Here is an 18,740-nt window from a genome sequence, read left to right as displayed (position 1 = left end):
TCTGCTTTCTCTGTCATCTTGAATAACACAACTGTGCATTCAATCTTTCGTGTCTTTTTTTTTCCAAATAGTAACTGTTTTAAAACGTTTAATTGTTGTTGGGTTTTTTTTAATATAAACTAATAGATGGACTTTTACTACATGTTTGAGTCCATATAAATGTTTTGGAGTCACATTTATTTATTTTTACCATATAGATTTTGAAAGAAATATTTACTAGGTACATTTTCATTGAACAACTGTGGACGTTACTGCATGGAAATAAATAATGCAACTGTCCCAAACAAGTGTGTTTGAGCTTCTTCTTCTTACACAGAAATTAAATGTTTTTTTGTTTTTTTTTATTGTTTCCTGAAACAATCTACAGTATATAAATTGTGTTTATTCATATGGAGATTTTTTTTACAGTGACAGATAGTGTTTTCAGCTGTTGGTGCATTTGGCTACAAAGCATTTGGGAACAGTAACAGTGATCTCTAATCATACAATCATCAGACAGGAAGCGGTGTTCAGAGTTTGTTCTTCTGTGTTTTCCGCTGCTCTGTCGACATCGGTAAGTATTCCTCCTTCAGGGGGAATAAGGAGGAGGTAGGGGTCCTGAAGAAATCTTTTCATAGGCTGGGGGAGCATTGGGAATCTGGAAAAGAGTGCGACAAATGCATCTGAATGAAACCGCTTCAGGTCTATAGTTTTTCTGATGTACTGTAAAAGCTACTCTTATGGATAAACATTTACAGTTAAAAGACAGAACTTGACTCAGTATCTGGTATTGGTTGTGTTGGTCTGATCCTCCACTTTTCCTGTGCACATGGGTGTTTTTTTTTTAATACCTTTGCTCGGGTCTGGTGACATAATAATCTCCCTCAGGCTTCCACTGCATTGCATCAGCTTCACATGCTCTACACTGTGCTCAGAACTGAGGCTTTGTATGAAACAAGTGCTCTCTGTCTTGGATGCTGGATTGCACAAAGTTAAACTTTGTTCATCTGTAAAGCCAAAACAAGCTGTTCATCCCTCACCACGGGTCGGAGGCTGCCAAAGTCAGTAAGAGCCATCTTGTTATCTGCTGAAGGTCCTGCCTCTGAGTACTGGCCTCCTGTGTAACCTGGTGGACCCGATCTGGGGCTCTGCGGATTAAGAGAAAGATGTGTGAGAAGCTGAGGGAACACAGCAGTATAATATGTGAAAATACACATAAAAAGAAACGTTGAACTTAGTAAGAATAAGATTTGAAACGATAGAAAACTTTCCTTGGATGTGTTTGAACAAAAAAATGTGATGTGCTTTGCTTTGTTAAGATGAGGTGTGATGGTCTCACCCTGATTATTTTGTAGCCACTCCTCTTCTTAAAGTACCAGCAGCCCAGGATGAGGAGGGCTGCGAGGATGAGCACCAGGAGCGCTATGCCCACTGCCCTGGGAAGCACAACCCAATTCACTGTTACTACAGCGCGACTGTCACATAGTTTTCAGCACAATATATGCCAGAGGTGTGAGCAAACCTGTTAGAGCACCAAAAGCTTTATGTTACAGTAGGGTGGCAGGTGAAGGATGCAGGTGGAAACCACTCCACTTTTACAACCCTGATTTCAAAAGATAATATGCTTACTCCTCAGCTCTGACATTTCCCCTTCGGCCGCTGGCAAAATAGACGTTGAAGTCTCCACGAGGCATCCCGTCTGTACGATTGCACAACATCAAGCTGAAGTCAACAGGCAGTTATGTTAGAAACAAGTACTTTTTTAACAACCATTTCATCTGTATTCTTTCAGTGATTTAGCATGCCAGCCAAATGTTGTCTAGACACAATGCCACCACAAGGTGAAGCACGGTTAAACTGTTATTATCCTTTTAAAAATGTTCATTGGCCAATAGAAGTGGTCCTTACATAGTCTATTGCAAAGGCTTTTAAAGTGAGAGGCAAGCCTCCCTAAGGGGGCTTCAAATTGTTTCAGATGAATCAAAGTGCGGAGATATTCTGTTAGTTATAATCAAAAGAGTGACCTAAATGCTTGTGATGTGGTTGGAGATCTAAGATACATCAATTCTGAGGGAATTTGGCAGGTTTTTCACAAGACCAGATCTAACAGATACCTTAAAACAGACCATTCATGTAGAAGCTTTGTAGTTCAGTCTGGACTTGTCAAATAGCAACATGTGGTTATCTTGGCTCGCTTGCTAAGTTTTTATGGGATTAAACAACAATCACAATCCTAAGGACATCCAGGAATTTCAACTGAATAAAGCAAAAAAAAAAAGGTGGAGCGAGTGTGGTGTCTTCTTTTTTTTTTTCTTCCAAACCTTCTTTAAGGGGAAGATTAAACCCCTGGTATATTGTAATGTAACCCGAATCTGAACATTTCCTTCTAACCTTGTTTTTCAAATGACATAAAAGAGGTAGTCGAGTATACTTGGGTCGCATGTGGACCTCAAGCAACAATATCTACCCCATCAAACGAGCCAAAACGTAAAGTGATACAGAAAGTAAACGTGTGGAAACACAAGCTCCAAAAAAAGAGTTATCAGTCATGCAAAGTGGCTCCACTCCTCCAACACAAACACCTGTTGCCGTAGAGATTTAAGGTTTCTACAGGCAGCCTACTGCAGCAGGTTATTTTATGGTCTGAAGTATGAAAAACTATTTTCTTTTGGCTTTTAAATACAAAATCCTATCGTATGCTTGCTACATTTGCTGGAAAAAGTAAGACAAACAGACCATTTTCTTACCAAACTGGATATCTAGACAGCAGAGAGCACTTCCTCTGGTTGGAATCCCTCCTCAGAAAGACTGGGTCCACGGAGGTCTGAGTTACTTCACTTCTCAAGTATCTAGCTTCGGTGTGTGTGAGAGCAGAGAGGGGCAAAAAAAAAAAGAAAAAACCCTCATGACCGTCACGGGTTAGAGACTCATGGCTAAACCTACTGAAGTGGAGTAATTACCGTGAAACCCTGCGGCCCTAAACACAACATTTTTGTCCACTCGTGAAACTCTAGGCATCAGCTGCTGGTCTTTCATGTGAGAGATAACGTGCGTGTGCACGTACGTGTGTGTGTTTTTGGAGGTCAACATAATCCAAGAGCAACGTTGTAACGAGGACAAATGAACCATAATCACCTATTTCAACAAGTTACAGGTAGCCTGCATTAAAGATATTATGATTGTGTCAGAAAATATCAAAGACCCCCAAAAAAATCTACAAGTTAACAAACTGCTCCTGAGAGAATATCTTTTTAATTCCAAAGGAAGAGGGAAATACCACAAAACAGACCTCCCATCAACTTATGTGTAGCAGTGGGGTCTACTTTTTTTTTTTTATCAGAGAATGAAGCTTGATGAGTCATTTCAACTTTGATCTCTAATGATCATTTTTGCCAAGAGTAAGGAGAACATAGAAAGGATTGTGTTTCCAGTTTCAAAGAAACGTTTTGAACCGTTTAGAAAGACCAGGACTCCGTATTGATTGGTCATAAAATAAGATCAGGTCCTTGTCACAATTATCGACCAATAAAATCTGACAAAACTGTCAATACGCGAAGAGTCTTGGTTTTAATGTCTTTCTTGAATACACTGATTTATCATTCATTAAGTGAAACTCTGTGTTGATAGAATTTCCCAAGGGCTGCTTGGAGTCAGTTGCTCCAGTTATGAAGATTTAATTTGACATGTGCATTGTGGGACATTGAAATATTACCAAAGCCTGCACTTCTCAAGGGAGACTGGTTGGTGTGAACTATCCTGTGATCAAAATATTCAGATGATCTTAGAGGAAGCTTTATAGGGCTAGAGAAAGGTCCAGCAGATTTTCTAACTACCTGGGTGTTAATCAATCCAAAATAAGTCAGATTTTCTACAACCTAAGGGAACAATGTGGAATCCTAAAAGATATTAAAAAGATTAAATGTGTGTCAGAATAATAATAAAAAAAAACTGAATGTGAAAGGGGGTTTGTTGTCAAAGTCTCTGTAGGAGTGATACTGAACCCTGGAATTGCCCGTGATGTATATTTGTGTGAGGTGAATGAGGAGATAAACTGTAAAGAATCCAGCTCGCTGCGTTGAACTGTGAAGCTCGGTGCGTGTGTGTCATGGTTCCTGCAGCTGTGCTACCTCAGAGCTCGGATAACCTGCAATAACGGCAATACATTCAAGATTAAAGATATTTCAAGCAGTCAGTGAACAGAAGCCAAGGGGAGGTTTGGTGAAAACACAAATCGACAACAAAATGTTTTCATATTCCTGAATTTTACTCAAAATGAGGTGTTGTGGTAGTATTTGAAAGGGGCTGTTCAATTCAAGTAAACTAGAAATATTGATGATATTCAGCAGTTTTGAAGGAGTAAAGGTCCAGATCTCCCGTCTGTAAAAGTCTCCCCAACTACAGGAAGGTCTGATGGATTCTGAACGGAGTTCCTACATTTTATCATTGCATGCTCTTTCAATCTTGCACTGTGAGTAATTACTCAGTGTGCTTATTACAGTCAAGAGAAGTCCAACTTACACGTCATGACTGATTCAATATACTTGTAATAAGCTTGTATGTCATTAGATTGCCTGCAGGTTTGAGTTTTCAGGAGAGTTTCACCCTCGCTTACGAAATGCTTTCTACTGTTTTTGTTCGCTTTAAGGATTCAGCCGCTGCTGAACCGCTGGAACAGGAGATGCCATCAGGAAAATCAGTTTGCAGATGCACGTTTTTTTTTTTCCCCCACAAGAGGGAGACCGCAACCTTTCTTTTTTAACTGAAACAGCACTACACTGTCTCAATCTAAGGGTCAGTACTTTGCGGATGGCCCACCAGACAGTATCAGGGCTTTCTTTAATGCCTTATGTGTAACTAATTAGTTTGGAGCATGTACAGAAACCTAAAAGCACGGAGACTTTTGTTGTTTTGGGCAAGGCAGGGTTGCATTTTAGTTGGTCAGATGATTGCCTGACTGTTCGTGTGTTTATTGTGACAACAAGTCTACAAGATCTGTCCAAAATAAGTCATTTTACTGGTGTGAACGGACTCTAATCGCAAACCTCATCGCAGGTTTTTGCAAAAAACTACATATGTAGCTGTGATAGCAACATCTAAACAGCAAATGTACAGCAATGGTTTGTCACTGACATTATTCTCGTCTTATTTAACAAAACGTATTTAGTTATTTAGTGAACGTAAACTTTTAACCGGACAGTGTTTCAACTTGGTGATATTCAAGTCCAAATCATACTAAGGGTAAATGCCTCGCTTTCAGGGGGCAGAAAATATTGTAACCCCAACCTCTAAAATGGCCTTAAAAATGTTCACTTTAAGTAGTTTGGCAGGAACCCCCTTTTTCTGGCAATTCCTACATCAGTTCTGGGCTCCTCAGACACTTTTAAAGAATGGGTTTCCTTTTTTTTTGTGATGCTTTGCCAGACCTTAACTGCTTTACAGTTGCTGACTGTTTGTGGGTCTTTCCACAGTTAGATGTGTCTTCCCCAGATTAGTTGCAGCTCGACTTTTCACCTTCTCTCACCCTAGCATAGGTTGTTCTTACTTTCACCTAATCTTCCCACGATTAATTTTTTTTTTTTTTTTGCAGCCTGAGCACAACCCGCCTCCCTTGATTGCAGGATTTGCCAGGTTGGCAGCTTCAAAATACAAAGACCACACTTGTAATCAGCTGTAGATCTGTGAAACTGAAATAACACAGCCAACAATTTTATATTAAACATTTTTTTTTCCCTAAAAGAAAGTGACCTCTAACGTCGAATCACGTCGTCAAACAAAGCCCGCGTGAGTGGCAGCAGCCCCCACCCACCCACCAAAAACCACCCCTAATATATGCCAGCCTCGAGAAATAATAAAAACATAATCCGACTCCTGTCGGGGATTACTGCTGCTGTGTTGCTGTTACACGGAGGAGCCGTTTGGACGGTGGGACGGAGAGGGAGCTAGAGACTCCAGCTCCAGCTCCAGCTCCAGCTGCCATCCTACTCCTGCTCCTCCCCCTCCCCCTCCTTCTCCTCCTCCTCCTCTTCCACCAGAACCACTTCTCTTTCTCATCACATCCAGAGGTAAATAAGCTACATTCAGCAGCAGCATCCTCCTTTCAGACATATTGTTCACCTCCCTGTGTGTTTCCACTGTGACAGACACACCAGACAGTCGCGGGGAAACATGAGCGGAGTCAGCCGAGGGGGTAATTCTGATTTGTGATGGGGTCTTTGCTTTGTACCCCTGCCTCCTTGGCGTCGGGTCAGGGTTACGCTTCCTTTAGGCAAGTCCGAGGTCCACTTTGTGAGCTAGAGATGCGTCGATTGAGGCCACAGCGAGTGTGAGGTGAAAATCGTATTTAATACGCAAGCTGTATGATAAAAAAAGAGCGATGAATAGAAGGCAAGCCGAGGCTAACTGGCTTTGATGCACGCTCGGTGATGCTAGCTAAGGCAAGTTACAAATAAAGCTATTCCTAGCCAGCTAGCATACATTAGCTACATCTCCAGTTGTTGCTAGCCGGCTAACCGCGAGTAGATTTTTGTCACTTTCTCAAACGTCGTTTCGCTCGTCTTCCTTATTGCATACGTTTAAAACGCCCAAAATAATAATACCAGAGTAACAATACAGTCATAGTTGTCGGCGAGGTGAGCAAATGTCGCTGTTATGGATCCGGACAGTCCCGGGAATCTTAACTGACACGACAACAAAAGAAGAAAATGAGGTATAACTAGCTAACAAATTAAAGGGTTTAGACATCACCGGTGGATTTTATTCGGTGTGTTTAAGCCGCGAAAATGAAGTTAACATTCCCCGACAAGCAAACGTGAGAAGCTGGCATTGCAGAGACGCAAATGCATATTAAAGTCTCAACTTTTTTTTCCCTTCTATATCCTAATTAGACCAGATTAGTCACTGTCCGTGTTTACTTGCTGTGCACGGGACGTTGCGTTTGGATGTCAGTAATAATTTAGTTATTCACTGTATGGAAGCGCATTTTGAATGTGAACAAGTTAAAATTTCACAGCTGTAATGCATATGGTGGAGGCGTGTATTTCTTTAGTAGAAAATTATGTCTCGGAACTCGATGCTTTTCTCATTAGAATATTTGACCAATAAGTGATAACGACATGTCCAGGCTTGCTGTATTTTTTATCTAAGTCAGGAACATAGTTATGATGACACTAATGCTAATACACTGTAATAATACCCACTAATGAGATGAAAATGGCATACATTAGTTATACGGAAACAATTTGGCCAATTGTCAGTATGGAAAATCCTAAAGGGAACAGCTTTGCATAGTGTGGCTTGTGACTCTTTTGACAATAACACCTAATGGTCACATCTTCTTCTTTGCAGCACTTTGGAGATGTAACAAATAGATAGAGGTTGGTGATTTTGAGCTGCCTGTGCACTGACACGACCTCTTGACCTCATCTTCAGCATGAATGGTGATATGCCTCATGTTCCCATCACTACTCTCGCTGGAATTGCTAGCCTAACAGACCGTAAGTGCAACGACATTCACTTTAAAACCGGTAACTCGGGGTAAACGCTAACATTCAGACCGAGTTATGGCATAACTGAGGGTTGCTTAGTGTCCTTTCAGGCCAAAATGAATTGATAGTTTAAGTGATTGATGAATGTTTCATCTTCTTCATTCTGACATTTCCTTGTTGAAAAGATTTTTTAAAGAAAGTAGTTACACATTTGTCGTGGTATGACCATTTTCGTGGTCATGTTTGCTTTTTTTTTTTTAAACTTAGGACTGTATTCTCTTTTTTCAAGATGATTTCTTCATGTTGTATCTCCTGTTCTTTTCCACTCAACCCAACTTACTGTTTCAATCGTCTTTTAGTGTTGAACCAGCTACCGTTGCCTTCTCCTCTTCCTGCTACCACCGCTAAGAGTCTGCTCTACAATGGAAGAATCTCCGAAGAGGTCAGCAGCATCTTGGTGTGTCGAGACGAGAATCTGGTGACTCAGCTAGCACACAGCCTTAACCAAGTCTCCACTGAACACATGTAAGCATCGTTCACTTGTTTTTCACGCTTTAACGTTATGGCACTTTGAGAGAAGCGAGCATTAAAACAATTACCCCACCATGTTGGATGCTGACTGTCAGATATTTTTATGAAAATGGAAAGAGATAATTGTTATGACACCGTGATTGTCAGCAGCCGTAATGGATATCACCGTTTCCTTGAGCAGTGAAGCGGGTCATTGCTGTTTTATGATAGCTTTCACGGATAAGTCAGCTCGTGCTTTGGTTCGTCAGAGCCGCTCCGAGCACATAAATAACATCGGACAGTTCTTTTGTTTGTTTTTCAGAGAGCTGAAGGACAACTTGGGAAATGATGAACCAGAGGGTGACATGCCAATACTTCTTCAAACTTTACTGTCCAGGGACCCCAGAATCTTCGGAGACAAAAGTATGCTAACCCAGTACAAGGTTTGGGGTGGTAAGAAGGGACACTTAGACACTGCTGGCTTACCAGAGTTACTTATTTCACTAAGGATTGGTAAGGAGCAATACTAACACTAAATAAATACAGATAAATGTATTGGTTATCTAGCTCATTGACTACAAATAGGTAGTTAGCTTGGCCTTGTATGTTTGTATGTGTAAAGTGAAAAAAATACACCCTCTGGTGAGGATTTTGGGTTAGTTAATGATACTTTTGATCAGCAGCAACTGGGTCCAGTAAACTAACATTTCAAAGTCCCGTCATTGTTGTGTGGTTGCCAGGTTTGTGACATTTTGTCACTCAGAACAGAACTTGAGTTACTCTTTGATGCATTGCGACTAGTTTTCAGGCAAACCATATGCAAATAAATCAGGGCCTTTACTATTCAGCAGAGTAGTGGCTGAGAAGGTTGTTTCAGATTTGAGGTTTACTTTTTATAGTTTGTATCACCATGGCAGCCTATGATGGAGACCATAACGCCTCGGGGGTAGCTTATAGTAAGATGGGAAAAAAATCAACCCACAGATAAAGCACCACTTCCAGGCTAATCACTAATATAAAGACATTGGTGTGAAGCTTTTGGCTTTCACTGGCAAGACTTTTCTTTGGAGTTATATCAACGTCGGGAAACCCTTATCTTAAGCAGACACTTGTCACTCTAAAGCTTGTTGTTGTTGAACTTATACGTTTGAGACTAACGTTACATCTTTATTTATATTTTTGTTTTCTTAAATATTGAACTCTTAAGAGATTTTCCTGCAGTCTTCTCGTACACCTTTGCCAAAGTCCTTCACCCGACAACCAGCACATAACAAGTGGTTATACTTATTTGACAGTGGAAAAACATTTTTTTAAAGCAAATTCTGTTGCTTGCTTGGATGTAGAAAACAAACTTACAGACAATGGGGCACTATAGACCGTTGCTACCTTTGAGATCATTTTGAGCCCAGTTTGCCTTCTAAATAGCCTGGATCCAAAGCCTTCTTCTTTATTTGGTAAATAGGTGTGATTCCCTCTGACTAGCGGCACGGCAATAGCTTCTTGTCATTTCTGCTCATTTTTGTGTGATTCAAAGAGGAGCGATGCTTTCTGCCCCCTTGTTTTGCACACAACTCCGTGGTGACACAGTACAGAGTTTAGACTGCGTGTTGCCACAGAAAGACGTATTTACACGAAACTCGGAACAAAAGCTGTAAAGCCTTTTCTGCATTTGTTTTGTCATCAACAGTGATATCACTAATTGCCATAAACACGTTTGCCTTTCAGCTTTTGTTCAGGGAAACCTATCAGCTGCTGTAGCCCGCTAACACTCATCATTATGGAAGCAATAGCAAATATACAGTTTAGTATACACATGTATTCTTTTAATAATCATCACTTGGGGGGGGGGGGGGGGGGGGGGGGGTGTTGCCATGAACACTCCATCAACCCCTAGATGTACGTCATATGTTATAGAGTATCTTTTATCTTAACTGACAGACTAACCTGATGAAGCCATGAGAGGAATGTGTGAGTTTATCATCCCTTGTGACACTTCAGGAAGAAGTTTGAACGATTTTGAACTCCAAATACCGAATGTGACATTTTTTATAGTCAAGAGTATTTTAAAGGCTGGACCGGCAATACTGTAGCAGTAGTTTAGGCATCGGCAACCACACCATAATATGACATTCTACATACCGTGAAGCCATGTTTTGTTTAACCCAACTACCATTGTAGCTATGCCCCCATAAGTGACCACAGAATTGAATTAACACATTTCTGACTTATCAGGTTAGTCTGTCAGTTAGTTAGTTGGAAAAAAAACAAACAAAAGAAAAGAGACTCAGATACTTGTATTAACTCTACCTTTTTATATTTTTGGTATATATATAGTATTAAGTGGAATTACTTGACTCTGGCTTCTAGTAGTGTCTGCTAATGTTCCTTTGCAAATGGGTTTGGTTTAGCAGGGTAATATATTAATTACATTATTGATTATATAAAATGACGTATTTCGGGTTTCACATTTTTATACCCTTAATCGTTTATTTGCTTTTTTCCTTGTCCCAGGTGTACTGCAGCAGCCACTGATCCAACAATATAAGATTTCTCAGAATCAGGTTCATGGGAGTCCAGGATTAAACTATCAGCAAACCACTGTCTCTCAAAGCCCCTCCGGGTAAAGCTGTACCACCTAATTGTCAGATGATGAAGAAGCGGAGGCCTCTGTATTTCCACTAAGACTACTTCTTCCTCTTTTCACAGATGCTTTACATCCCCACAGTCTGGCTCAGCCACTCAGTTTGTACCCCAGCAGAACAGCCCTATACCCAGTCCCTATACCCCCCAGAGTCCCGCAGACTACATGCAGTACAACCCACCTAGTTATTCTCATCATCATCAGACTCAGCAAGGTGAGAAAAAATCCTGTCATTCATTTTCTGAAGCGTGAATGCATGATGTTGAATATTTTTGTTTACAAGCAAAAACAAATCGGTAGAATAGCTTGTGGGGATTGTGATGACTGTGACAGGAAAGTGGACATGTGATACTGGGTGAATTCAACCACAAATGCTCAGTTGCAAGCCACAACCTGTAAATACCAGGACGGCCTCCTGCCCTCGTCGGGAGGGGTAAACTGAACAGTACTTTGTTTAATCCCTGGTTCCTGCTGTGGAAATGCTATGGGTTAGGGACGAAAGTTCCCAGTCTCTAAGGAAAGCTTCCACAGTGGCTACGAGCTGCTTTTTTTTTTTTTTTCGTCAGGTCAACAAATCGCTCTTTGTGTGCATTCTTGTACTTTTACAAGTAACACGTGCTCAAATGATGATTCAGCTAAACTTTAACACTGCTTTTTATACACCCTCGAGCGGCGAGGAAAAGGTTGATGAGCTGACAGCTTAATATGGCAGGGTGAAAGAACGGCTGTCCGATTAGTTGAAAGATAATGTACTTTCTGACAAGTCAATGCGAATAACTTCTTAAAGTCTTTCATTTAAAAGAACAAGTGGAAGAAAATTCACTGGAGATTTTTTTTTCTCTCTCTTTTAGTAGCCAGTGGTGTGAGGAATATCCTTGACAGCAAAGTCTCTGGACAGCTATCAAGTAATTCATCTAACCATAATACAAGACTGGGCTCAGATGAAGACTACATAAATGTGGGTCACAGACTGGGAAACGAGGTAATGCACCGAATCAAGTCATACTGAGCTGAACCTCAGCAGACTGACTATTAGAGGTAAAAATAAATGTCTTGTGTTCCAAGCAGGAGAATGAATCTTCCATGAAGGCTGCTGCACTCTCTGTTAAAACATCTCAGCCTGCATGTTCCCCTGCTGGCAGTGAAGACCCTGCAAAAAGTATGCAGCCGTAGCAACAAATTAATGTCCATCCTTGGTCCATTCTTCGTAAAGGCTTATGCTCTTCGTCTGTGTGTCTGCAGGGTCCAGGCCTTCGCTCATCATGCAGTCACCTTCACCTGAAGTGCCACACGGTGCAGCGTCTGACCGGCTCTACATCACGGCTGACCGCAAAAAGAAGCAGAGGGACAGGAGTAAAGAAGAAAATGAGCATGTGGACAAAAATGCCTTGTATGACATCATTAGTTCTCCATCAAAGGACTCTACCAAGCTGACTTTAAAGCTGTCTCGAGTGAAGAGTGCAGACGTCAGTCACTCTGAAGAACAATCCCCCAGGTCACATGTGGACTCAGACCACGAAACAGTCACGATGAACAATAATAACAATAGGTTGTCAAGTATTCCCCAGGACTCCTCACACAAGTTGGAGGATGAGGAGCAGACAAACTGTCCGCAGGTTGCTATGCAGCCGAATTCCAAGGAGACAGGAATCATCAGTGGGGTTGTATTTGATGATACTGAGATAGACGCACTTGCAGAGATTGAGAGAATTGAGCGCGAAACAGCCAGTGAGAGAGAGCGGTGCTCGAAAGAAGTCCAGGATAAAGGTGAATTTTTATGTGTCTGGTTTTGCCTTGTGCCTTCCTCCATTTTTTTTTGTTCATGCCCTGAAGTTGTTTGTAGGAGGCTAAGTTGTAGTGTTCTTTATTGCAGACAAGCCGCTAAAAAAAAGGAAACAGGACACATATCCTCAGGAACCCGGAGTTGAGGCAAGTGAGGGGCCTGCTGTACACAGCATCAACAAGATGACACCTAAGAAGTCAAGTGTTGCAAGTAACGGTGCCAGTCGGCCTGCCTTGATGGTCAGTATTGATCTACAACAAGCTGGCAGAGTTATTGGACAGCCTGTTGTTGTTTTGGAACCACAGGTATTGTGTGAGGATCACATACGTCACCTCAAGAGAAATGCTGATGGAAAGGTCAATAAAGTTGTTGAAAACCAAGATGGGATCATCAAACACCTACCTGACACCCCCCAGAGGTCTGGCTCAGATGGACCACCAGCAATGCATAAACAGAAGCGGGAAAGCCGGTGTGAATCAAAACAGAAACATGACAGCAGACTTGACAGCGATAAGGGACACGCAGACGACAGACGGACAGACATAACGCGGCAGAAACAGGACAGGCATTCAGACTTGCACCACAAAGAGGAAAAGAACAACAACAGCCACAGATCCAATATCAGCAGATCTGAAACTCCAAAAGCCATGAGCAAGGTGGAGCACAACTCCATACATGAAGAAAGCAAAGGCAGGAACAAAGAAAAGAGTAAAGACAAAGACAGGCAGAGGGACAACGAAGGAGATGGAGATGGAGACAAACTCAGAGATCGAGACAAAGGCAGGGAGAGAGACAAAGACACTAACAGAAGCAAAGACAGTAACAGAGTCAAAGGCAGTAACAGAGGGAAAGGCAGGGACAGAGACAAAGACGGTAACAGAGTCAAAGACAGGGACAGAGACAAAGATCCTAACAAAGACAGGGACAGAGACAAAGATCCTAACAAAGACAGGGACAGAGACAAAGATCCTAACAAAGACAGGGACAGAGACAAAGATCTTAACGAAGACAAAGACAGAGACAAAGATCTTGACAAAGATCTTAACAAAGACAAAGACAGAGACAAAGATCTTAACGAAGACAGAGACAAAGATCTTAACAAAGACAGGGAGAAGGACCTTAACAAAGACAGGGACAAGGATCTTAACAAAGACAAAGACAGAGACAAGGATCTTAACAAAGACAGGGACATGGACAAAGATCTTAACAAAGACAGGGAGAAGGACCTTAACAAAGACAGGGACAAGGACCTTAACAAAGACAAAGACCGAGATAAGGACCTTAACAAAGACAAAGACAGTAACAGAGACAAAGATCTTAACAGAGACAGGGACAGGGACAAGAATCTTAACAAGGACAAAGACAGAAACAAGAATCTTAACAAAGACAGGGACAGAGACAAGAATCTTAACAAAGACAGAGACAAGGATCTTAACAAAGTCAGGGCTAAGGACCTTAACAAAGACAAAGACAGAGACAAGAATCTTAACAAAGACAAAGACAGAGACAAAGATCTTAACAAAGACAGGGACAAGGACCTTAACAAAGACAAAGACAGAGACAAGAATCTTAACAAAGACAGGGACAAGGACCCTAACAAAGACAGGGACAAGAATCTTAACAAAGACAGGGACAAGGATCTTAACAAAGACAGGGACAAGGATCTTAACAAAGACAGGGACAAGGATCTTAACAAAGACAGGGACAAGGATCTTAACAAAGACAGGGACAAGGACCTTAACAAAGACAGGGACAAGGATCTTAACAAAGACAGGGACAAGGATCTTAACAAAGACAGGGACAGAGACAAGGATCTTAACAAAGACAGGGACAGAGACAAAGACTTTATCAAAGACAGTAACAGAGTCAAAGATAGAGACAAAGACAGTAACAGAGTCAAAGACAGTAACAAAGACAGCAGGAACAAGGAGAGAGACAGGGACAGAGTAAAAGACTTGGTGAGAGACAAAGACAGAGCCAGGAAGCACAAGACATTGTCCAGAGAAAATTGTAGCAGAAACTCACCTGACCAGCACACTAAACCTGACAGCCCTAAAATGAAGCATGATGGAAGCAGAAAATCAGCTGACATGATTGGTCGACAGAGGACCAGCGGCTGCAGCCTTCAAAACCAACAAAGTAAGGAACACAGGACAAGTGGGGATGGCAGCATTAGCTGCTTTGCTGGAAACAAACGGCAGGCCCCTGAAACAAAGCCTAGCGAGTTCCCCTCATACCTGCTGGGTGGCAAATCGGGAAGTCTTAAGAACTTTGTGATTCCTAAGTTGAAACGAGACGGAACAGATAAAGGTCTCCAGCTTAAAAGCAAATTGTTACAGGGCTGGAGCGAACCGCTAGTAAGGTTGAAGAGAGTGTCATTGATTGAGAGCTTAAACAAGAGAGCTAAACCTGTCGTTGTACTTCAGAGACTCAGCATTGAGGATGTAAAAAGGATTATAAAGGAAAGCAGGAATGCGCACAGCTCCAAATCCAAGAACTGGTTCTCCTTTGACAAATCAGCGAAAGGTATGAGCTACTTTTTATTGGCCTAAATTTGTGGGCGCTCTGTAAGTCAGGGTGTAGTTGTTTTCTTGTTGTTGTTGTTGTTTTTTTTCCTTTCACTGGCTCTTCTGTATGCTGATCTAATATTGCCTTGGATTTTGCACACATTCTCTTTTGTTTTTATTGAGAGATGGATATATGCCGTTCTTATTTTTATTTAATGGCATTTCATTGAGTCAATAGGCCTCATTCACCAAACACGCTTTTTAAAAAGATTTTATTAAGTTTACTTTATTTAGGTTCTATTTATGGTCCATTCCATTCAGTAATCAGTGACTGATCATACTGAATAGGTATATTAACATTTCCTCTCACTTTCACAATTTTTGAGTGCGCACAGCTCTGTATTTGTACTTATCTTTATGGGGCATGGTGGATCATTTACCAGCGCTAATTAGAAACAACCAGCATACTCCTGTAATTAACAAGGACACCGGATTCATCATCATCATCATCATCATACTAACGCACATGTGAACAATTGTTTGGCTGCAGAAAAATGTCCGACATAGACTTCTCTGAAGATATTGGTGAATGAGGGCTATAACTGTCAAAGTTGTTAATTCATCAAGAGTGGCACTGGATTTGTAAGTGACACTGTCTATTAAAGTAAAGTTAATTTTGTGCTGAAAGCTCCGTCTCCTCTTGTCCTTACAGAGTCGTCTTTTGAGAGGACAAATAAGCGAAAGCACAGTCTGATAAGTAAGAAATCCAGATATGTTGAGGTGGACTCAGATAATGAGCAGGGGGAGGATGATAGTGATGGCTCTGGCTCCGACAATGAGTGTGAGTATTAAACCTAAAGAAGCCACATTCTTTACAAGTACACACCACAGTGCCATAGAACCCTTTCAATCAATGTTTGTAAAGCAGTGGCTGAGGCGTAGCTTAACGGTAAATACATCCGAATTTTTAAAAGTTGTGGTACGACTTATACTCAGTTTCAGCATCATATACCTAAATCAAGGCTCATTCGGGTTTACCTTGACAACCCCCCCCCCTCCCCCCTTTGTTGCAGCTGCAAGGAAAAAGCACAAGAGAGCCCACGACAAGACATGGAAACATGAAGAGAAGAGAGGTTCCAAGGATCATCGGCGAAGCGGTGCTTTCCATAACTCTCGGCGGGGTTCAGGTGGCCGTTATCGAGAAGACGAATCAGACGAAGACTCTCCGCCCCCAAGCCTAAGTGACGGTGAGAGTCTTCTGCATGGGCTTACTGAAAAATTACATTTTCGTTGTAAAATATATCAACAACTGGATTTTAGAGAAAATACTGTGCATTTACTGCGATCATCTTTAGTGTCAGAGTTTTGCGCACCTTGAAAAAGCACTGATTTTACAGTGGTAGAGCCTTACGGTGGATGGTCGGGCTGGAACGAGTTGAACGAGAAGAAATATGGATCCACGAAAGTACCGATGCTTATGTAAAAGCGAATAGACACGACAGACAACAGTTTAATTATTGTGAACCTGAGAAATAACAAGGAGTTAAGAAAAGGTCAAAAGCAAGGAGGAATAACAAACATTTGAGAGAAATTGATTTATGGTCTTTTTGTACGTTAAACTGAGTTCCACACACAGTTGTGTTTGGATATATTGGTGAAGTCTTGTCTTGTACACAGAATGCACAGATAGATTAGACTGGATTAGATTAGATTTGAACAGCTGTGAGTTCTGAGGCTGGAGTTTTTTAGAATATGTACAACAATCACAGTGATGAAGACCCAAAAAAACCCAACTCAAGCAGAACTCGCAACCACCTAATTGCATAGAATGCTGTAGAAGAGTGGAAGCCCATATGTGGTGTAATATTACATGTTAAAAATGTCTGCATTTTGTTCTTATATGATACATGAAATCGATCAGCAACTCTTCAAACACCTTTCCACAAAGTATTACCTTGTAAATACTACAGCTTTCAAGTCGCTCCTTTGAAATGAAAAAAATACACAAAACAGAAGAAATACAAATGTATATTGAGGCCATTTTGGGCATAAACTCCCTCAAAGTCATATTCATCTTCTACTCGATCCATCTGAAGGCAGCTTTGCACGTCCGTGTCATGTCTGCACGGGACCTTGTTGCTTTTGTGAAACAAGCTTTGATGGGAATCTTATTTGAATATCACTCTTAACAGCTCCTAACAGGTCTGAACATCTCAGGCACAATAACGAATACATGCACAGGAGCAGTGGGTCTTAATTTGGTATGGGATCCGATTCGCTTTATCAAATAAACAAGTCATCTATTCCAATCTATTCTCTTCCTTACTTTTGCGAGAAAGTATGTGGTGCAGATCCTGAACTTTTTTTATTTTCGCATCACTTTTGGGAGTGAAATGACTGTGGGAAAACTCTACTTCTCCTCTCACATATCGAGCGAAAAGCTCCAAAATTACAGGGAATATGTTTTCGAGTAAAATGAAAGATATGCCAAGTGAAAAACAGCAGACGTATGCATCCAGATTAGGAATCCTCTCAGATTTCTTCATATCAGTGATTGTTCAAGAAGCTCAAAGACATGAAAGAGCCATTTTTAGCTGCTCTCATCCTTCACTGCTATGTTTTACATAATCAAAGTGCGCTTGACATGATAAAATGAATCGCTGCGGCAGTGTGATGGCTAAACTGTGATGGCTTGACTCAGTAAATTGTATTATTTTGTATTATTCCCCATCTGATTTTCTGTCGATCTTGCTCATACGATGACTCGCTGGATTGCTTTCACTGGTACGTCTGTATAAAGTGCTCAGGAGCATTCGAGTGGCCGACATCTGAATGACTGAATGATGCTATTTTAGAGGATGGATAAAGCCATTAATATTAGACGTCTTATGTCTGAAAAGGGCTAAAAAGCACAAAAATTGCAACCTGTTTCTTAACAGCTGTCGTTCAGATTACTGTAATATGATATACTGTGATATACTGTAATTCATGTCACTTAGGAGTGGGTTGATTGCTACATTTAGTGTTGACAGCTTCAGGTTTGGATGCTGTTGTGCTTGGCTAACGTTGTCGAGGTCTTGTTTTGTTCAGCTGGCAGGAAAATGAAGAAGAAAGAGAAACAGAAAAACAGGATGGCGTACGATTCCATGACAGTTGAAGGTAATGGTTTGACTTTTACGCACGTCGCTTTCAACTTAACCTTTTGAAAGCAACACATTTTTTTCTTGTTGTTGTACGAATGAAGGTGTTTTCTATTCATTTCATAGAAAAGACAGACTCCTCCACATTTAAGAGATTTGCTTCGGCTGTGGACAGCATGCTTGAGAGCCTCGAGGACGTGGATGTCACCGCCGCAGGTAAACACCAGGTGCCGCTTCACGATTCCACGTGAAAAGCATTTGTTGGGAGTGTTGACTCGAGAAATGTCATCTTCTCCCTCAAACAGACGACGATGACGATGAAATACCTCAGGAGCTCTTACTTGGAAAGCTGCAGTTGAGTGAGCTCAGCAGCGACTCCACCAAGCTGAAGGCTATGGGGATCTTTTACAAGGTTGGAAGAGTCTGGTTTATGTGAAGTGGTTCACAGCCGCAGATTTCTTAAGATAACCGTTCGTCTTTTTGGTCCACAGTTTTCATCAAATAAACTGGTGAAAATTTTGAATATCCTGGAGAGGAACATTCAGGACAGCGTCAAACTTTCTACCTTGATGAGTCACGTAAGTTATCAGCCTGATATTAGATATCGTATGTATGATATATATGATATTGTTCTGTGGAAGTGAAAACGGTCAAAAACGGTCTGTTTTATTGATTTGTTTGTTTTGGAATTCATTT

At 41.2% G+C, this 18,740-nt stretch overlaps 2 protein-coding genes across 10 annotated transcripts in view; one reads left to right on the top strand and one right to left on the bottom strand.

Annotated features, from left to right (window-relative positions):
* Positions 1 to 45: 45 nt before the first annotated feature.
* Positions 46 to 6,146, bottom strand: mlana (melan-A). The gene is made up of 6 exons (XM_072371977.1): positions 6,094 to 6,146; positions 2,727 to 2,832; positions 1,609 to 1,701; positions 1,319 to 1,415; positions 1,020 to 1,127; positions 46 to 637 (listed from the first exon to the last, which is right to left on the bottom strand). Exons 3-6 carry the CDS (start codon positions 1,695 to 1,697, stop codon positions 569 to 571), a joined length of 363 nt encoding a protein of 120 aa, XP_072228078.1. The 5' UTR covers positions 1,698 to 1,701; positions 2,727 to 2,832; positions 6,094 to 6,146; the 3' UTR covers positions 46 to 568.
* LOC140277078 (nipped-B-like protein B) overlaps positions 5,949 to 18,740 on the top strand; it is a 24,861-nt gene continuing 12,069 nt past the window's right edge. The window contains exons 1-17 of one of the 9 annotated variants that reach the window (XM_072371971.1): positions 5,952 to 6,041; positions 7,324 to 7,472; positions 7,823 to 7,988; positions 8,296 to 8,396; positions 10,485 to 10,593; positions 10,680 to 10,828; positions 11,466 to 11,596; positions 11,680 to 11,773; positions 11,857 to 12,381; positions 12,488 to 13,491; positions 13,534 to 14,923; positions 15,617 to 15,745; positions 15,978 to 16,151; positions 17,995 to 18,063; positions 18,171 to 18,260; positions 18,350 to 18,456; positions 18,536 to 18,622. In XM_072371971.1, coding sequence (XP_072228072.1) covers positions 7,409 to 7,472; positions 7,823 to 7,988; positions 8,296 to 8,396; positions 10,485 to 10,593; positions 10,680 to 10,828; positions 11,466 to 11,596; positions 11,680 to 11,773; positions 11,857 to 12,381; positions 12,488 to 13,491; positions 13,534 to 14,923; positions 15,617 to 15,745; positions 15,978 to 16,151; positions 17,995 to 18,063; positions 18,171 to 18,260; positions 18,350 to 18,456; positions 18,536 to 18,622 — 4,389 coding nt within the window. In that variant the 5' untranslated portion in view covers positions 5,952 to 6,041; positions 7,324 to 7,408. Of the gene's footprint in view, positions 6,042 to 6,087; positions 6,167 to 7,323; positions 7,473 to 7,822; positions 7,989 to 8,295; positions 8,397 to 10,484; positions 10,594 to 10,679; positions 10,829 to 11,465; positions 11,597 to 11,679; positions 11,774 to 11,856; positions 12,382 to 12,487; positions 14,924 to 15,616; positions 15,746 to 15,977; positions 16,152 to 17,994; positions 18,064 to 18,170; positions 18,261 to 18,349; positions 18,457 to 18,535; positions 18,623 to 18,740 lie in introns of those variants that run through there. The other 8 variants (XM_072371974.1, XM_072371970.1, XM_072371975.1 and 5 more) reach the window with 8 other exon arrangements.

This window comes from Leuresthes tenuis, unplaced genomic scaffold (genome assembly GCF_036924035.1).
Source record: "Leuresthes tenuis unplaced genomic scaffold, fLeuTen1.0.hap1 SCAF_19, whole genome shotgun sequence".
Taxonomy (NCBI): Eukaryota; Metazoa; Chordata; class Actinopteri; order Atheriniformes; family Atherinopsidae; genus Leuresthes; species Leuresthes tenuis.
This window is presented reverse-complemented; position numbering and strand designations above follow the sequence as displayed.

What these genes read in the sequence shown, in the direction of transcription:
- mlana (XM_072371977.1), bottom strand. Translation starts at nt 1,697, where the DNA reads ATGTTGTGCAATCGTACAGACGGGATGCCTCGTGGAGACTTCAACGTC. An exon ending in GGAAATGTCAGAGCTGAGGA is followed by an intron (nt 1,416 to 1,608) that starts GTAAGCATATTA and finishes TGTGCTTCCCAG; the next exon opens with GGCAGTGGGCATAGCGCTCC. An exon ending in GTGGCTACAAAATAATCAGG is followed by an intron (nt 1,128 to 1,318) that starts GTGAGACCATCA and finishes CTTAATCCGCAG; the next exon opens with AGCCCCAGATCGGGTCCACC.